The following is a 19,862-nucleotide window of genomic DNA, read 5'->3' as shown; positions in this document are numbered from 1 at the left end:
AAAAATTCCTCCCCTGCCTGGGAAAGTTTTGCCATTAGGAATGGCCTTGGAGTAGAGATGGGAGATAAAGTGTAAAGTAACTTGCAGAATTGGTTTCTGAGTTACGGTGCGTCTAAAAACCACCTTTGTGCTCCAACAAGGGCACTGGGAACTTGAAGGCTTCAGGGCTGGCTAGGTTAAAGCTTTGAAACATGAATTTGTGGGAGCAGAATTGTTTAGAAGACGCTAAGACATTGTTTTGGAAATAAATGTTGATAAATGGAATGTGCTTATGATCTCAAAATGTTCTAGTTTCAGTATTTCTCTTTGACTGTGGCTAGGATGGTTAAATACTGTCATTCTTGGAGTTTTTTGCAAAAACGTTTGTTTAGCATAGCTTAACCACCAGAATTGTTTGTATTGTTTATCTTACTATATGTACACAACCATGATATATTTTATACATTATTTTGTATGTATTATGCATGCAGAGACTTTAAATTTCCCGTAGTCTATATTTGCATTGTGTAATGCATGCGGATAATTGTTTTACCCTGTGAGTGGTGAGCTTAAAATGTGATACCATATCATATCACTCAGAAAACTGGAAAATTAGATTTGTACCGCAGACTAATATTAGGGAATTTCTGCTTCAAATGCCATTTGAACAGTGGTATGCCTTTTACAGCGTTGTGTATATTTGTTTTTAATATTGCAGATGCCTTTTGACTGCAAGACTTCTGAAATGCTTTGAGGGCTGCGTCTCCTTTCCTAACCATGAACAGTTCAAAATCATCAGGGCTGGCTGGATTTGGAGCCTTGAAAAACACAACGTGCCACACGGAGAAAAAGATTTCAGTTTTCTTTTCAATAATCTTCATGACGGCGGGAATTTTGTCCAACAGTCTTGCAATAGTAATTCTCATGAAGGCATACCAGAGATTCAGACAGAAATCAAAAGCCTCCTTTCTGCTTCTTGCCAGTGGTTTGGTTGTCACAGATCTCTTTGGTCACCTCATCAATGGAGCCATTGCAGTGTTTGTGTATGCATCAGATAAAGACTGGATTCGATTTAACCAGTCCAACATTCTGTGCAGTGTTTTTGGAATCTGCATGGTTTTCTTTGGTTTGTGCCCACTCTTCCTGGGCAGTGTGATGGCTGTTGAACGTTGCATTGGAGTCACTAAGCCAATATTTCACTCTACAAAAATGACTTCTAGACATGTGAAAATGATGTTGACTATGGTATGTCTGTTTGCTGTTCTTATAGCTTTGCTGCCTATTCTTAGGTTTAGAGCCTACCAAATTCAAGCATCGAGGACCTGGTGCTTCTATAAAACAGAACATGTTGAGGACTGGGAAGACAGATTTTATCTCTTACTTTTTTCTTGCCTTGGGTTCCTGGCTCTTGCTATTTCATTCCTGTGCAATGCTGTCACAGGAATTACCCTCTTAAGGGTCAAATTTAAAAGTCAACAAAGACAAGGCAGATCTCATCATTTTGAAATGATCATTCAGCTCTTGGCTATAATGTGTGTTTCTTGCATTTGCTGGAGCCCATTCCTGGTAAGAGCATAATGTATTTGCCAATGTTTAATGCACATCACTGTATAAAAGTTGTACTTTTTTTGTCTCCAGGTTTTAAAGCACTTAAGTTGTGATAGCAGCTCCACCCGCTCAGTGATATTAATTTTATAGCATATTGCCCATAATGTATATACCTATACATCTATAAAACACTGGTAGTTATTCTCCACTTCTGATGAATAATACACTAAGTTAAATATAGTGATTGTGAGGACTGTGTTTCCAGAGCTGTGAAGCAGACAGTGGTAGAAGAACCGTGGCTAGAATAATCCAGAGCAAATATTGAGCTCTTCAAAAAATTCAGTGAAATCTAGGATGGGGAAGTGCTTTTGCTCTGTACAGTGTAAATAATTTTTTTTATTTATGGTGTTCTGTTTGCTGTTATTTCAACAGTTTGCTGCTACTTGTGAGCTTTGTTAGGGCAGATAACAGTTGGGAAGCAAAAAACCCTCCCCTCCATTATCAGGGTGTTAAGGGCTTTGCTTTAGGGTGATATTGAAAAACAGTGGTTGGCAGTGGGTTGAAATCAACATTTGTTTAGACCTAAGCAAGCTGGGTTTGTAATGTGGACAGATGAGCAGCAGAGCTGCTGTGGGCAGGTGGTGTGGGACTGGCCCTGCTGTGGCTCCCAGAGGGTCAGTGCTGCTCTGTCAGTGAGCAGGGTCAAAGGAAGTGAGATTGTGACACGGGAATTTGACAGCTCCTGTTGTATCATGGCATTATAAAGTTGGTGTTAACTTTGTCTCCTTTTAGTGTAGCAAACTTGTCTGAGTAAATTTAGCTTTTTCTAGGGTCAGAGTCACAAATCACAAGTCATATAGAATCTTAATTTCTCCCCTAGAAACAGGGTCCTGTAGTTTTCTGGTGATATAAATGAGGAGCAATTTTGGTCTGAGCTAACAAATACTGACTTAAGTCTGAGATCTGTATCAGATCCAGCTATATTTCATCTGCTCACTGCCTATGGTAGAGTCTGAAGTTACCTGAGTTAGTTAAAAATTAGATACTGACACTAGCCTAGTTGCAGCAGTTTGGTTTATCTGGCAGGTAGCATTTAATTAATCCAGTATCACAGGCTTCAAGGTGAAAGTCTAGGTATTAATGTCTGCAATCACTGAAATACACAAAACCTCTTTCACTTTTGTTCAAATCACAGAGAATTTTCTAGTCTTGCTCTGCAGCATAGTTTAAATTCATGCTGGCTTCTGTCAGTGCCGTGGCTGTAGTGTGGAGCGTGAGCAAAGTTGTCAGAGCAGCAGAGCAAGTTTTGTAGGGAACTTCTTTACAGTTCCTTCAGACCCCGTCTGAAGTTTGGGGCAAGCCACAGAATGGTTTTCAAAAAAAGCATTCCATATGATGACTTTACTTTCCATGAAAAAGCAGCATTATTGTCCTGTGGTAACATTTATTTTCATTTAAAATAATTGTTCTTAAAAGCAGGGATTAATTTAGTTTTGAAAACCACTTGGGTGTTGGAAGAGCTATCAACTTTCTTCATTCAAAAGAGATACTTCATTTATTCAACACATCAAGGAACACTAAACTGCAATTACTATGGTTGATTTTGTTATGCCATTCAATTTTAATTATGATATATATAAAATATATATAAAATTATAATTTTAGAATTTGTGGCAATCTAATGAAATCACAACATTACTTTTGTTAAAATATTTAACTTCATCTAAGTTGTAGTTGAAGATTGGTCTATCAGGATTTTTTTTTCAGATCCTTTTTGGTGTTGGTGATTGCATCAGTTTATGATGCAGGCTAGTGAATGAATTCTTGCTTAATTTTGGGCTTGGTATTTTTCAGGACTGTGTTGCAGAGGAGAAATCCAGAAGGAATTCTGGTTCATTGGGTGACAAAACTGCTGGTGCTTTCTGGGTGTGCTGGGCTTTTGATGCTTTGCCTCTCAAACTCTTTGGAAATGAGATGAGCCAAACTTAGGCCATAACCATCCTGGCATTATAGAAAATAGTTCTGCAATGTGGACAAATTTAGGTTAGAAAGGAAGAGTTAAAAAAAAAATAAAATAAAATTAGGTATAGTGTGGGATTAGATTCTTGAAACAAAGTTTCAAGCAAGTGAACAAGGAGTGTTTTAGCCAGAGAGTTTCAATGAGAAATGCAATGGGACAGGTTCCTTTGTGGGTATTTCCTTTCTTACCTGTTAGGATCATAGAGTTTAATTTGCTGATTTATTTACCCATTCCTGGGTTTGGTAGCAGCAGAATACAATCAGAATTACAAGTGTGGTGTTAATTTAGCAAGATTTTTTGGGCTGCAGTTGAGTAAAGTTTTGTCAGGAATGTACTGCTCAAGTGCTGCATTAAAGTGATCCAGAGTTTATCAAGTTATATGCTTTATGATTAATTGCTGACTCAAACCTACTTGTCTGATACATCTGAAAGGTCTCAGGGCTTTTAATTTGTGAAAAGAATGGTTTACATTCTGTAATATAGTCAGCATATACCAAAATAAGTATTCCTTGACTGAAATATGAGCAGGTGTTCATCTGTGAAATTATCTGGAAAAGGATGTTAATACATGCTTGTTCTGTGATCATTTACTTCTTTAATTTTTCTTCTCCAAGCTAAATCTAAAAGTCAGAATTTGAAGTCTAGTCTTTGAATTGTGTATTCTACCTATGTACTCTGTCCCAAAGAGTATACAGAACAAAATGTTTCATGAGAGTCAATTGCCTCAAAGTAAACCAAAGTTATTAGAAACCAAATAAACTTCTGGGAGAGAAAGTGGAGGAAGGCAATGCACTTTATACCACATGTGGTTTGCAGATACAAGAGTTTGGATTCATTTGGTGTTATTCCCCATCTGATGGTGGGGGGGGATGTGTGTTTAATTTATTTATTTCCCTTCTGTTTTCAATCTAGTCTGGTATGTCCATTGACATATGTGTATGGCTAACAAGTCTGTCCAATACTGTAATCCAACTGCAGATTTACTTCACTATTAGATTTTAAATTAATTTTTTTTCCAAGTGGAGTTAATATTCAGGCATTGTCACTGTCCTGTGATAAAATAATTTTCAGATGTCTTTAGAGTCACAAGACCCTGGATTGTTCTTTATGGTGTCTGGTGTGGAACTGAACTTGACTTCTGCATCTGCTCAGTGATAGTGAAGTTGTTTTGATGCCTATTTATGTATGTGTGTAAATTCATGTATAGCTAACACTTAATATTATAAATAAGAATATATAGTATTGTAATCAATCACCTCCTTAAGATTCCTGAAGATATGGATGGAGCATTTTTCAAAAGCAGAGCCCATGGCATGGCTCTTGTGGAGCTCTCCTTTGGCTCTTGGACAGGGACCTCCTTATGATTTCCTTTTTCTTCCTTTAGATTTCTTTCCCAGAGCTGCGTCTCATCTGTTTTTCAAAAATAAGCAGCTTTTTCAAGTTTTCTGCCACTGTGAGAGAATCTTCTCTTAATGAAGTATGAGAATGAGAGGTGATCCCTGCTTCTTCCCCTATGGGCAAACATTGATGCCCTTTGAGGAGCTGAGAGCAGGAGAAAATTCCCCAAAACACCAAACAAGTGAAATTTATAATAATATATGTAGTCAGTGATTTGCAGAGGCACATCTGACAGTCCAAATAATTTTGCTTTGTGATGGGTAATTCCAGGTAAATATGTTCTGAAGATAGTAACTCCAACTTCTGTGTGTAGTGTCAGCTTTCCTCACCCTTGTGAGAGCCTTAGCCCTTTGCTAACGCTATGCCAATTTTGCTGGATGAATTTGGTCCCTTGGGATTGGATTCCAAGTGATTCCAAATAGTTGGGCAGGAGCATTTTGTGACAAGCGTCTCTGATGAAATACATTGTTACATAAAGCTGTTTTTTGGCTGGGATTTGACATCTGGCGTGTCATGAAACAGCTTGGTTTGGAGCTGTGTTTGTATGAGCAAATTCTGACATTGGTATGTCGTATTCTGTAGGGCTCAAGGGATAAACTTATTATAAAATTTGTTTTTTTGGAGCAGCAAAGACAACTGCCTGTAACTATGGACAGGAGAGATTTATTTCAGAGTGAATTTATTTACAGGACCGAATTATGATATGGAGAAATTTCTAATCTTTTTCATGTGTGAAAGACAGCCTGAGAAAAATACTTCTACATTCAAATTATTCCTGTTAAGATCTTTTTCCATGCAGTTAACTGATTAATTTCATTCTGGTTTTACCTCCCCTCTACTGCAGAAAATAGCTGTTCCTGTTTTTTTTGGAAAGAGCTCAGTTTATTTCATATTAATAAATCAGCTGTCATTCAGTTGCTTTTTTAACTGCTTAGATTAATTTTTATCAGTCCCTTCTCATGTAATCTCTTCTCTTTCCAATTTGTTATGCTAATCATGTCTCCCTGAACTCGCTCCGACGTTTTCTTGTCCTCAGACTGTCTCATGCAGTGAGGCTTGATGACTGCTTTTCGTGCACTTAGGGCTGCGTTCAGCTTGTGATTTACTGAATCACTTCAACTCAGAAGCTGCTGGTGCTGCTCTGAGTGGTCCTTTCAGAGAATGTGTTCTGGAGCTGGAGACAAGCTGATGTACTAACAGGGAGATTTTTGTTGGAATGCCCTTACCCCATCCCACCCTGCTGGCTCCACGGCTGCTTTGGGTGCAGAGGCTGGTTGGTTGGTGTGTGCTGAAGGAGGTCAGTTTGCTGCAGGTTTTACACTAAGTAACTTCAGGGCCACGTCCTTGTGCACAGTATGAGGTAGTTGGATGTACAAGGCAATCCCCTACACCTTGTCTGAGTGTTTTTTCATGTGTAGCCATGTGACACTTTGTCAGGTGTTCGTACCTGTGTCGCTCTTGAAGTATCTACCCCCATTCTTGTTTTCTGCCTTCTTTATTAAGGTGGAAATTTTACATTTCTGTTACACTGCCTTATGCTTACATGGGCATGCTGATGCAATGGGCATCATATATATGAGCTTGTTGCTTTATTAATGCTGTCTGTAGGCCTTCACTGCCAGTTGTATTGTCCCTACAGCTAAAGAGTTACTAAAAAATTTATCCTTTGTGCTTTTGTGACTGGTGATTTCTCATAATCAGAAAGTGCAGCTGAGGAGAAGCAGAGAGATGCCCCAAGATGCAGGTCCATTCTCTGCCAGTGAGGACTCAGATCTCATGTGGGGTTGCTCTGCAGAAGCATGTTATTATCTTTGTGTTTATTAGTCAAAGCTGGAGCCACCATTGTGCCTGCACAGGTACTGTCAACAGGGAGAGTGCTCTTTTCTTTTGAAAAAGAATAAATTAAGCTTTCAATTTCCACAGGTGTGTTTCTGGTGAGTGAAGAAGGAGATACTCAAATATGTTCAGCTAACCTTGTGGCTTTGAATGCTGCTGTAAACTTTCAGAAGGGAAAATGACACTTACCTGTCCTTTTCAGGGCTCAGATTTTAAAGAAGATAGTCAGTGATAATTAGTATGTTTGTGCTGGCTTTTGTCACTGAGTTCTTGCTAGAACATTTGTGTGCTGACACCACACAAGGACAGGGTGCACTGTCAGCAGGAGTGGTTTATGTTTGGTCTGGGAACCCTTCACACCCTGCCCGTGGTAGGGAAGGTGACCCTGCAGGTCTCCCTTGGGAGAGCTCCTTGGACACTGTCAGAGCATCTCTGAGGCAGGGTGCAAGCCCGAGTCAGGAGCCTGCTGCTGTCACAATGGTTTTAATAAATGAGCCAGTTTCATGGGGAAGGGAAAAAGAGCTTTTTGCCAGCAGCAGACCTGCTAGATTACACCTCTATATCTCTAATCAGCAGCATTGATGCAGTGATAGCCATGGTTGACTGCAGGTAGTTATTTCTCTTCCAGACCTTGCTGTGTCAGATGAGATCAGGAATGTCAGTTTCAATGAATAAAATGCTCCCTAAGTTCCTCTGAAAAAAAAATTCTCGGGTTAGATTGTCTTTTTGAGCTACATTAGAGGAAGGGCTCTCACTCCTATCATGGTCCTTTGATTGCTTGCTGAGTTCCTCAATACATCCATTAGCTCTGTGCAAATTCAATTACTGTTCTTGCTTGAGTTTCTTCTAGCATCTGATAACTCAAGGTTAAATTGCTGAAAGATTACTGTCTTTGCTAATATTATGGCCCAAAAGGTATTTTGAAATACATAAGTCATTTTACGGGTTAAGAAGAAAGAGAACACTTAGTTTGATTGAAGTTTTTGTTAGTCTCAAGACAGAATTTTCTTTCCAGGTTTGTTTCCCATGGAATAATGTTTATTCAGCATCTCTGACAATTTGAGTGTGCTTTCGTTTGTTCCCATGAAAACACTTCTGAAAAGAATTTGCATGTGTTGGCAGAGAGAGTAACAAAGTTTAATACAATGAGTTTAGAAGTCCAATCCACCTATTCAGATGTGTTTCTATGATGCTGGAAACATTTGGATAAGATGTTCATACCTTCCTTAATATTGGTGGTAGTTAATTTCTTTAATTTTGTATTCTTAAGTGGCACAGCTGCCTAATTCCACCAGATTAGATGAGAACTGGAATGACATTAATTTTAGACTATACCAACCTAAAATTATACTGAATTTTACAGGTACAGTTTTGGTGTTCAGAATTGGTCTGTTCCTATTTTCATCTTTTACAGTGCATAGAGATCTTACAGGCCTTATCCTTTCTGAGAAACATGAATCATTTTAATAAAAATGTTATAAGCATGGGCCAGGGCACAGTTTATCATAGAGTGCTTAGAAACTCTATGGTAATTGTGGCTATATATGTAATTCAAGTGTTTACCTCCCCCTCACAGAAGTTGGGGACCTGAAATATTCTCAGCAGGAAAGGCTGGAGAAGAAATGGGCAGTGGTAATGATATGAACCAGGGAAGGAAGGAGGGCTGAGATTGACATATTGCCCTTTACCAGAGTCTTCTGGGGAAGCATAAATATAGTTTTTGTTATCTGTGTTTACTTGTGCCGTTTGGAAAAATTTGCGTAAAGCCTTTTCTAATGCAGTGCCATCAGAAAACAAAAACATTGTTTGTTTTAGAGAGAAAAAGTAGGGAAGGCAGGTTTCCCGTCATGTGAGAACATGGCACTTCAGAATAATGTGCTTCTGGTTTTCTTTCATAATTGTTTGCTTCTTGAATTTTAAATTTAGATGTTATATACAGGATTAAACTATGAAACACAGTATTTTGTTTCAAATAGATGTCAGTGACTTTCACAGAAAATGTGTTTTTTTTGTTTTTTTTTAATTTTGAGGTTGCCATCTCAAGAAATCAAATTCTGAAAACTTCAGCAAAATAAATTTGCCATTCATAACATTTCCTTATTTATTTCCCTTGGTTAAGTTTTTGGAGTTTGTGTTTGATATTAAAAAGTAAGTCAATTTGACATTAATTCCATTGTTTGATATAAGAGAATTCTTCCTATTTCCTAGATATTACACTTATTCAGGCATTTCTTACTTGAAAATGTCATACACTGCATAACCATCTTTGGAAGATGTCATACATGGCATAACCATTTTTGGATGGTTATTTTAGGAAAGCTGTCTTTCCTGACTATCTAAACACTTTAAATGGTAAAGTTGTGGCTGAAAAATCTCAGGGAGTAACACACTCACATGGAAAAACTCCAGAAAGTCCTTCATCCTCACCAGTTTTAATGACAGACATCAGGGTGTAATATACATTCATATATTCTGTGAGAGAATATTTATTACTGTAATTATTATGGTGTTAATTCACAGTCTGAAGTGTGCCATGGTGCTTTCTAGTAGAAGTTACTTGTGTTTCTGGTGCTGTAGGATTGGTTAATGTCTGAGAGGAGTTGCTGAGCTGCAGTTTGGGTTGCAGGTTCCCTGTGTGCCCAGCAGTGCAGAATGCTGTCCCATCACAGCTTCTGTGGGTGTGCTGACAGGAACATCAGTGCTCAGGGAGCAGAACACTGCAGAAAGGGTTTGCACCAGGGCTGACAGCAAAGTAATTGTGACTCATTCTCTGGGATTCATTTGCATATTGGGAGAAATCGAGGAACAGTGGAAGGAACTGGAGCTGCTTTGTAGGTAGGGTCCCATCTCCTGCTGCCCTGGACCTGTGCTGCCCCTCCCCAGGTTTGGGCTCCCGGAGTTCCAGCAGTAGGATGGGCAGGATGGGAAGGATGTAGTGAGTCTGCTCAAGAGTAACCCTGTGACCCATGTGATGGCTGACATCAGGACAAGAGTGTGTGGACAAAAAGACTCTTGTGCTGGGAGGGATGTGACCAGCTACATTCCCATCTGCCTCACTGCATGGAATGAGAGAAAATGAAGCAGAAAGGAGTAAGTGGTAGCAGCTTGTTTTAGGATTTATAGTTCATTAGTGAATTGGAAATAAAATTGAATCCACCTTTTACCAGAGGCGTGCATTTGCAGAAATAAAGAGAAATAAATCACTTATAAATGGACACTTGATTTTTCTCTTCCATCCTCCTCCTGAAAGGTGATTGAGCTGCACAGCAGGCCCTTGAAATTTATATACCAACATAAAAGAAAAAGGTAATTGCAAATTATATATTCCAGCTTGATAGATATATTGTTTATTCATTAGTCTTGATTTTTCTGATCATAGCTGCTTAGTTTATTCCTTCAGAATGATACATAGAATAAGTCACTTTAACAAAGGTGATCTGAAAAGTGACACAAAAGCAATGTATCATGTCTTCTTTTGCCTCCAGTCAGATTTTTTCAAACACTGCAAATCAGATAGTACCAATAGTGATAGGTGACTGTGACTCCAGTCCATCCTCAACAAGGACAGGGTCACCAGTGGAGGTTTCAATAGAAATTAGGAAGACATCTTCATTGAAAGGGTGATCAGGCATTGGAACAGGCTACCCAGGGACGTGCTGGAATCACCATGCCTGGAAGTGTTCAAAAGGCATGTGGATGTGGTGCTTGGGCACATGGAAAAGGTTTTGTGGTGAGCATGGTGGTGATGGGTTAATGGTTGGACTTGATGATCATAGAGGTCTCTTCCAACTTTTTCAGCCTGTTCTGTAGTTATGAACCTCTGCAGCTCCTCTTCCCCAGGCTGTCTGTGTATTGTTGCTTTTTTCTTCATTCAAACAGTTCTCTTCCTCCCCAGTATCATGTGTTATTTGTGATTCTTTCTTTGGATATGTAAGGCATTAGTGGGAAAGTTCTGTTGCTCCTAAATAAATTGGAATATTTTTCTAAGCATTAAAAATATGATTTTTTTTCCAAATGAGTGTGAAAACCTGGAAAAGCAAAGCAACAATAGAGAAGTTATAGGCCATTTCTAGGGTTTAAAACTTTATCCACCTGACACTAATGGAAGAATGAGTCCCAAACACATATAGTCCTTGCCTTCCTAAATACTTAAGGATGGTCTTTATTATAGATATTAGACATACTCTATTGTTTTCTGGTCCTTAAAATTGACCTGTAAAGCTTCTCCAGCATTGCTGGGTAAAGAATATTTTAATTCTATTTATAAAATATTTTTTTTTTGTGCAAGAGGTTTTTTGTTATAGACCTTGTTCTTTGGCAGGAATACATTCCACACGCTGTGGAAACAGGCTTTCTTGTAACTTTGAAACATGTAGCTCAGGAAACAGGTTGTTTATTTGACTTTGGTATGGACACTATGTCTTTTCATTTTGAAGTGAGTCATCTACTGTTTCCAATGCTAGAATCTTTGCTATCCATATCCACACTGCTTTCCTTTCAAATGAGTTATCAATTAAGCTGTGAGAGTAATTACATTGCTAGCTAGCTGAACTGAAGTATTTCTTATTTTGATGGCAAGGCAAGGAAATAAAGATAGAGGACTGTCAGTCCAAGATAGAAATATTTGGATTATTTAGGAGAAACAAAGAGGTGACCTCGAACACTTAATTTAAGCCCAACATGAATTTATCCTACTGCAAAACTGATGCAAAATAGGTAGTGTCTAAGGGGAAAGTTGAGAGAAAATAAAAACTTCACTCTCAATGTTTGTGAGTTCATGCACACAGACCTGCCCCTGCCCTCTGGTTATGAGGCTTACTTCATAATTTCTTTCCTGTCAACTTCAGTGAGAAATTGCCTGGTCACAGACTAAGCTGTGTCTGAGAAAGGAATACGAGAAAATATTTTTAATTGCTTTGTGAAAAATTTTGTGTTCTCCTGTTTTCTCTATGCTTTCTTTTTCACACCTCTTTCACACCTCTGTAGCTTAACAATACCTTCAAAATGTTTATGCAATTCCTTTTTAGGGGGGCAAATAGGGATCCACCCTTAATCTTTAGTGGCATTATTATTTTATCACAGAAATATATATGAGAGAAAAGGAGACTCTGTTATTCTGTTGCTGCTTCTCAAGAGCTGATCCTGCCAAATTGTACATAAGGAATTACTACATAGACTCTTAAAAGTACCCTCTGGACTCTAATGTGGCAGAAAGCTGGCTCATATATTTTGTTGTCTACAATTCCTTTTTAAACTGACATTGTTTTATAAAATCACTATGCTCAGTTAAAACTTAATTGCTAAGCTAAGTGATCATCTGGTATATAAAAATTGAAGGTATATTTAATGTTTTTCTTTTAGAAAGGGAAAGGAAAGCATTAAGGGAGAAACACGCAGATCTAGAGCATAAAAAGCATTATGTGGCATAAGTAGAACAGTGTTTGTACTAATATTTTCATGGCAGAAGTGGTGCACTGCATATTGTTCTTGGAAGCTCTGGTTTTTAAACTGACCTGCAGAATCATATAAAAATAAAACAAAGCATACTCAGCTTTGCAAATGCTTGCCTTGTATACTGCAAGATCAATGTAGTGATGGTGCAGGCAATTCACTGTCACTGTTTCTTTTTCAACAGCTCTTCTTGGGAGATATAAAATGGTACATAAAATGTGAAGATAAATGCATTTTTATTTCTTCCTCATGCTATTTTGCAAATTAATTTTCTTAAGGTCTGTGTTTATAGAGTACTACAGAATGTCTTTTTGTATGATCCCTTGCCTGTTAGACTGAAGCTGCTTTTGTAAAATGAAAAGTGAAAGTTCCAAAAATTCTAGAAATTCAAAGTAAGTGTATATTTTTTGTTTCAGTGGATTGGGATATAATCAGTAGAGTTCTGCCTTGAAACCTCTGTGGTTTAGAAGAAGGGGGTTTGCCCCTCAGGGTTTGACATAGGCAATAGTGACAAGATACAAGTGTTCAGCAAATACTGAAAAATCCATGGATTTCCCTCCATCAATGAAAATCCTCAGAACTGCTTGTAAGGAAATCCAAAGGAAGAGGAAGAGGCTTGGGAGGGTCTGCAAGGTTCTCACAGGGAAGTGGAGTCTGAAGGCTGAGCTGCAGAAGAGAAGAATTTCCGATATTTGTCTATTCTGCTTTCTGTGTCAATCTCGTGGTGACTGGGTGTTATCCAGTTTCCTGAAGTCAAAGATAGAACCTGGATTTAGAGCCTGTGAGGTGAAACACATCAAAGTCTCATTTTTGTCTTATTTCTTAACTAGCTCTAAAGTCAGCTGCTTGTTTTGACTGGCTGTCCTTGAGTACTAATAGGAATGTGACTAAGCAGCACAGCCTTTGAGCCTATTGGTTCTTCTCGTGCAGATCCAATTGGAAGGAAAATTAAATTAGTGCTGTTTATGTTTGATGAGTGGTGTGAAACCTTGGAGCAGTTTTTTTGTTTATTGCTCTGGGCTTTATCCCTAAGGGAAATGGCAATTCTCTGATTCTGTCTGCTTGGTGCAGAATTGAAGAAGTCAACAATTTCAAAATGTTTAAAAAAAACTTCCATCAGACTTTCTGGATCATGCAAAGTGAGCTTTGCTTTTAGCAAAGCTTAAGATTGGACAAAAATTATGTAGAAGTTTAACGTATCATGTCAAGTCCTTCCTTGACACAAATCTGATTTCTTTCTATATATTTTTAGGGACACTGAATTCTCAGGTCCTTTCTTAAGCCAGCAAAGACTAGTCTGAGTCAGAGTAATTTTATATCTTTCAGGTAGGTACCCTTGGTTTAAAAAATAGCTTTTACAGTTATGCTTTCATAGTACCTTTTCTAAAGAAAGTTGGAATTGTCATAGTTGCATCATGTGATACTTTGATCTTTTTGAAAACCAGGGAGACATACTACAGCTGTTTTCATATAAACAGTGTATAAATCAGCAGAGTGCTACTTGGATTCTTACATTTCTAAATATGTTAGAAAATGTCATGAGTTACGTTTATTATTTACCAGCTGAGGATTAATTTTTTGAGTCATGCTGCTGAATCTGCATGAATATTAACTTCAGTTGTGGAGATCAAAGGTGATTACATATGATGCAATAGTGCTGCCTCTTCCCCACTTGTGTACTGCTGCCTACAGAGAACAGAATTCCTTTGTCATACCAACCTGGTGAACCTGCAAGGAAAGGAAAAAAGGGTTTGAATTGGTTCCCTACCTTTGAACCAATTATTGACCACTAATACTCAAGTAATAATCTTTTTGTGCCTGTGGAGGTGTTCCCACTCTTAAAAATCCATTTGGCTCTGCACCAAGTTCTGGTGGCAATTTCTGAGCTGATGGCCATTTCAGTCATCATTTTGTGTCACCATTTCAGTGACAAAAATTTCTCACACCCAGGGAGAAAATACAGACTGTCTGCATGTTTTGCTTCAGTGAAATCCTTTATTAAACAGCTGGTTCTTTATTAGTCCTTTTTATAACTTACAGTTTCAAACTGACTCTGGAACAGTATTTTAAGAATTTAAATTTAAATAAAACAAATCGACTATGAAAATGAGATAGAAATAATAATTTAAATTAACTTCCATTCCACCCCTCTTCTGAAGTTTAAGTCTTGTTTAGAAATCAGAAGATGATTTTAGAAAGGTTCCAGAATACAGTTTCCTCTTTGCACAGTTCCTTACAGTTTTCTTTGATGATTTTTCAGAAGATGTGAAGAGCCCCCAGTACAGGGCAGTCTCTTTGGAGGAGTGAGAAACTCTCTCACTTCATACTCAGAGTTATGGCAACATAATCTGCTGCTCTGCCACAAGTGTTTTAGGGTAAAAATGCTCATGCTTAGGGCTGCAATGAGATTCTCTGTCTTATTCCATTTCTAAATGGAAACCTTGGCCTCTCAGAACTTCAAAAAGCTGGGACATTATTTTATGTTAGTTTTAGAGATAGAAGAAAGAAAATATGTTTTTAATTTCTGCAAAATACTCCCAAATAATGTTAGTAATATGGTTAGGAAAATCATATTTTATAAAACAAAATTTGTAGATAATTACTTTTTATCTTATTATTTCAAATCCAGAGACCTACATGCTTAAACATGTGTCTGTGTATATAAGCTCTACTAGCTCTGTGTGAGTTTAGATGTATTTTATTTTTTTTTTTTTGGACATCCAATGTTCAGAAGAGGCAACTGAAATGTTCTGGATGAAGCTTCTCCAAGTGTCAGAATCCATAAATTATGTACCAGTTTTCCTTGTTGTCCTGATTTACTTCGTGGAAATCCATAATCAAAGCAAAAGTAATTTATATTGAGCAGCAAATGAATAGATTCACTTAGAGGTGATTACTTCTAAATGCAAATTACTTCTAAATTCAAACACTTCTCACAAGTGTCCTAGGTATCATGAGAAAATAAGTTTTAAAAAGTCTGGATGGAGGTACTTTTCCTTATTAGCAACACATACTGCTTGTTTTTCTGGACATGAAATTGCATTGGGTTTGGCATTTTTTAGCTCCAGAGAATGTGAGAGAGAAACAACAAATGAATTTTTAAATCCTAGAGGCAGATGAGTAACCTGTATGTCTGTATTAAGTCAGACATGGTGTATGGGATAAGGACATTGGTCTGTGAGCTCTCTTGAGTTGTCATTTGCTGCCCAGTCCTATTTGCAGAGTGAAGAGTGTTCTATCTGAGTTTGCCTTGTGGTATTGGACCTGTAATAAATAAAATGTAGACTGTCCTGATAAAATGTCCCATGTGAGGCCAAAGGAGCTGTTCAAGTTTGGGTGGGCTGCTGATGTCAGAGAGGAATGTGCCCAGTGGTTGTGGGGTGAAAAGCAGATTCAGAGAACTGGCTTGTGTTTGTGTTGGCTTGGTGCTCAGACATTCCTCCTCCTCCCCACACCAGCTCCCAGCTGTGCTGCTGCCAGTCCTGCCAGCTTCCTTAGCAATGTTCCTGGGGGCTTCCTTTGCTGCTCCCATAGAAGCCATACAGAAACACTCCACCAAATGCTTCATCAAACAAGCTCAGGGTCCTTTATGCATTCACTTTGTGCCATTCAAGTTTATACTCAGGTGTGGTGACCTGCAAGCTATAGGTAGGGTCTGGAAATACAGAGAAGCATTTGAAAAGGTTTGCTGGCATAGTGAGCTCTAGTTTTCTTTCTCCATTCATTATTATTTTTCAGTTTTTCTGTTGAGGTTCTTTTCAGTGCATCTTTTTGAAACTACAACCCTGCACTTGGACAGCCTGACCCTACCTCTCATTGCCCAATAAATCAGTGTACTCCCAGCATCAGTTGTAAAATATCCCTTTTCTTAGTTAAATAACTGCAGTGCTTTAAAGGCTTTGGAACTAAAAGCCTTGTAGTGTTTCATCTTTCTACCAAAAAAGTCTTCATGTGGCTTTAACTTTAATAACAGGGAGAGATAATTTACCATCTTCTGGCAGATTCCTGGCTTGGCAGATCAGGCTTTCCTCACACAGGAACTTAGGTTACAAACGCCCAGTGGCAGCCAGCCTGGAAAGGAGGTATCTGCAGGGCAGGAGTCCCAGGGCCTGAGTTCCCCTGGGGCTGTCTCACAGCCCAGCTCACTGCTCTGCAGAGCAGGGGGCCAGAGCCACAGCTTGCTGGGCTGGTGGAGCCCTTGGGCACCCTCTGCCAGGTGCCACCCTGCCGAATTCCTGGTCTGGAATTCCACCATGTGGAATTGTTGGCTCTGGCAGAGTTGTTGCTGGTGGGGGCCTGTGCATGTGTAGTGCTTCCAGAGGTGAATGAAACCCTCTGTGTCTCCACTGACAAATGGCTTTTGTCACCGTGGCTTAAATTTTCCTACAGACCTCTAAATCCTCTGGTGTCAATAAATTGTGTTCTGCTGCAGTGAAAAAAATGTGAATCTTCTTGTTGAAACCAAGGTTCTGTGTTCCTTATGCATCCTTTAACTAGGAAAATGTGAAAAAATAAATAGCTGTTATAAAAACTTGCTGACCTACAAGTGGATTCTGTTCTTGAGAAAATCCATTTCTGGAACAGTCTTGGCACACTTTGTTAGATCAAATTCTGGATTAAGCTTTTACTTGTTGCTTAGATCAATCCCTCATTTTGGAGGGTATTCCCTGGCTGGTTGCCATCCTCTGCTTAAAGTTCAGCAGAAGTAATTCAGCAGAGGCACATGTATTTCCTTTTTAAAACATTAGAGGGTTTCTAGGATGATAAATGTTGTACACCTGAAAGTATTCATATTGCAATTTGGGATGCACTGATGCTGTGAACGTGTAAGATTAGAGACAATGTTGAAACTATTTTTCTCATTTACATGTTCTCTTTGTATTTTTTTAATGTACAATTTTAAAAGACTCGATTTTCAGATAATTTTAATGCTCTCTTGGTGTATTTTTTGACGCATAATTCTAAAATATTGCCCTTTTCAGGTGACAATGGCCAGAATTGGGATTAATGAAGGTCGCTCGAAGGAGACCTGTGAAACGATACTTTTCGCTCTCCGAATGGCCACGTGGAATCAGATTTTAGATCCCTGGGTGTACATTCTTCTCCGGAAAGCTGTTCTTAAAAACCTGTACAAGATCACAAGCGGATGTTGCGGTGTGCACGTCATGAACTTACACATGTGGGAACTCAGCTCCATCAAGAATTCTCTGAAGGTTGCAGCAATATCAGAGTCACCAGGAAGTTCCAAACAGATAAACCTCCAGCCTCTCAGCTCTATGGGACAATAAAGTTTAACTCAGTCTATGAAGAGATGATGGAGGCGACGCTCCTACCTGGGCAGTACCTTAAAATGGGTTCCAAGACTCAGTGGTTTGGCATTTGTTTTAAATTGTGAGTGGTTTGCTATTGTTGCTTACCAGTTTGATATTGCTACTCCAAAAGATGCCCTTGAATGTTTTAATTCACTTTAGAATACGTCCCTTCCAAAACTGGTAGTGGAATGTTAAATCATCTATATTTTTCCCTTCCATGTACTAAAGTGAAGAGGGCTCCTTATAACACTCCCCACCAAACCTTTCACCTTAACAGCCTTCTTACAAGTGCAGAAATGATCTCCAGGGTGATTTTTAAAAGGAGTTAATTTTTTCTTCCAGAGATACCCTCAAATCCTTTGCAGAGTCACCGGTTTTTAGAATAAAGTCAAGTATCCTTTCCATAAGGGTATTCTGTGCTTCTAGGCATTGAATTTACCAACTGTACATATAAAAGACATTTTGCTTATGCCCAGTTCATTAAATGATCCACTGTGCTTGGTTCACTGACTTGACCTCTTGATTATTTACTGTTCCGTGAATTTTTGGGAGAGCTGCAAACTCTGCATCAGTGTTAGTGTTCCTTTGAAATCACTGACAAAACCTGAGGTTCCCTGTGGGAACACAGAAGCAGATGAGCTCAGCTTCCTTACAGTTATGTTTTGAGGTGTATTGGTGAGCTTTTAGTCCTTTCAACAAATTTTGTTGAGAGTAACAGGCATAAAGCAGTGGTTATTCTGTGAAAACAGTAGTTTTCCCCTCCCTCCCAAACTGAAGGATGATTCTGGAAGCGTTCTCCTAGTGCATGTACTGAAATACTCTTGTGGTGCATCTGCTTCATTTGTAAGAGGTCACATGTGTGTTGTGAAAATGTATGTGACAAATGAGCACCTCTGCAGGGAACTGCTTTGGGAGCAGGGTTTTGTTTGTGAGAGCAAGCTGAATGCTCAGCTTTGGCAGGGTCTGTGTCTGAAGAGCTGAGAGCATTCAGTAACTTGAACGTACCAGACAATTTTCAGGACGGTTTCACACGGAAGGCCCTTCACCTTTAATGCTGCTAAAAGAAGCTTTGTTTTTTGTGACTGTATGCTGTTCAGAAGCCAAAAATGAGAGATATTGTTTTAAGATAGGTCTATGTTATTTTTACCTACTTAACTTCAAATAACTACATTAGTGAAGTGCTGGTATATTTGAACAAAATAGTTAAAAACAGATTCACTAAGAAGGCAGTCTAAGGGACCAAAACTATTCATGAAGTACAAATTCATGTTGTATGTGAGAATAGTTTGTAAGTCAGAAAGTAAAAACCCAAAAGGTTTAAATTTTATTTTTTTTCAAGCTATTTCCTTTTTGTTTTAAAAAGGTTGAAAAATAAGTGGGTTAGATAACCCTGTAATGAAATGGCTTTATTTACCCTAAAGAATTTCTGTTTGTGATTTTTTTTTTTCAGTCATAGGGCTGATAAATGGTGGACAGATTTGATGCTGGTATAAATTCTGCACTATTGATTCACGTGAGTTCTGCTGAAATCTGGAAGCATTCAGTCAGTGCTCAACTTGTCTTTTTCATTTTGTAGAATGTGATGTCAGTGTATCTGTTGACATAAATTATTTGTTCCTTATGGAAGATTGTTGTTTTAGCAGCTGCAAAATAATGTTGGTCCATAAATTGTTGAGATATTTGATTGGTGAATGAAGCTTGAAAATGTTCCATTTTGTTGTGTGAATAAATGTAGCTCATGTTGTTCATTCTGGTGGGCTTGTAAAACAACAAAGCAAAGTTTATATGTATATGTGATTTCTTATATTTTGTGTACTGATACACATTGAATGTAAATTGCGAAGCCTCATTAAAGTTACCAAACAGTATCCTGAGAGTTAAGGCGTTTTTGTGTAACAAAAAAGTTCCTAAATTCTTAAAAATAATCCTTGTGACAAAAGCCATCACACTGGATTCAAGCCAACCACTGCTGTTCCGATGTGTGTGAAGGCACCAGTGAGAATTCAGGTAAGAGGTACCAGTGTTTGTACACGGCTGTCACATGAGCAGCCCAGGGCACCTGCTGGTCTGAGGCAGACAAGGTCATGTTCTGATGACCCATGCTTAGAAAATGCAAATAAAAGTGGAACTGAGATGGTTTGGTGCTTGGGATGAAAGTATGTTTATCCAAGAATCTGTTTCATGTACACTACGAATCCTGAAAAAAAAAGGGAGTTTTGCTGTTGATATTTTGTGTTGCTCAGTGATGTGACAGCCTGCAGAGGCAGCTCACGATACAGTCACCCAAGGACCTGTTAGCACTGAAAGTGATTGGATTA

At 38.5% G+C, this 19,862-nt stretch overlaps 1 protein-coding gene across 6 annotated transcripts in view; it reads left to right on the top strand.

Moving 5' to 3' along the window:
- The window catches only part of PTGFR (prostaglandin F receptor), a 43,707-nt gene extending 24,295 nt beyond the window's left edge, over positions 1-19,412 (top strand). For 3 of the 6 annotated variants that reach the window (XM_033516374.1, XM_015636435.3, XM_015636436.2), the window contains 2 exons: positions 698-1,545; positions 17,215-17,690. In XM_033516374.1, coding sequence (XP_033372265.1) covers positions 757-1,545; positions 17,215-17,520 — 1,095 coding nt within the window. In that variant the 5' untranslated portion in view covers positions 698-756 and the 3' untranslated portion in view covers positions 17,521-17,690. Of the gene's footprint in view, positions 1-15; positions 107-697; positions 1,546-17,214 lie in introns of those variants that run through there. The other 3 variants (XM_015636438.2, XM_015636433.3, XM_033516375.1) reach the window with 3 other exon arrangements.
- Positions 19,413-19,862: the final 450 nt, after the last annotated feature.

This window comes from Parus major, chromosome 8 (genome assembly GCF_001522545.3).
Source record: "Parus major isolate Abel chromosome 8, Parus_major1.1, whole genome shotgun sequence".
NCBI lineage: Eukaryota > Metazoa > Chordata > Aves > Passeriformes > Paridae > Parus > Parus major.
Note: the sequence above shows the minus strand (reverse complement) of the source record. Positions and strands in the feature narration are given on the sequence as shown.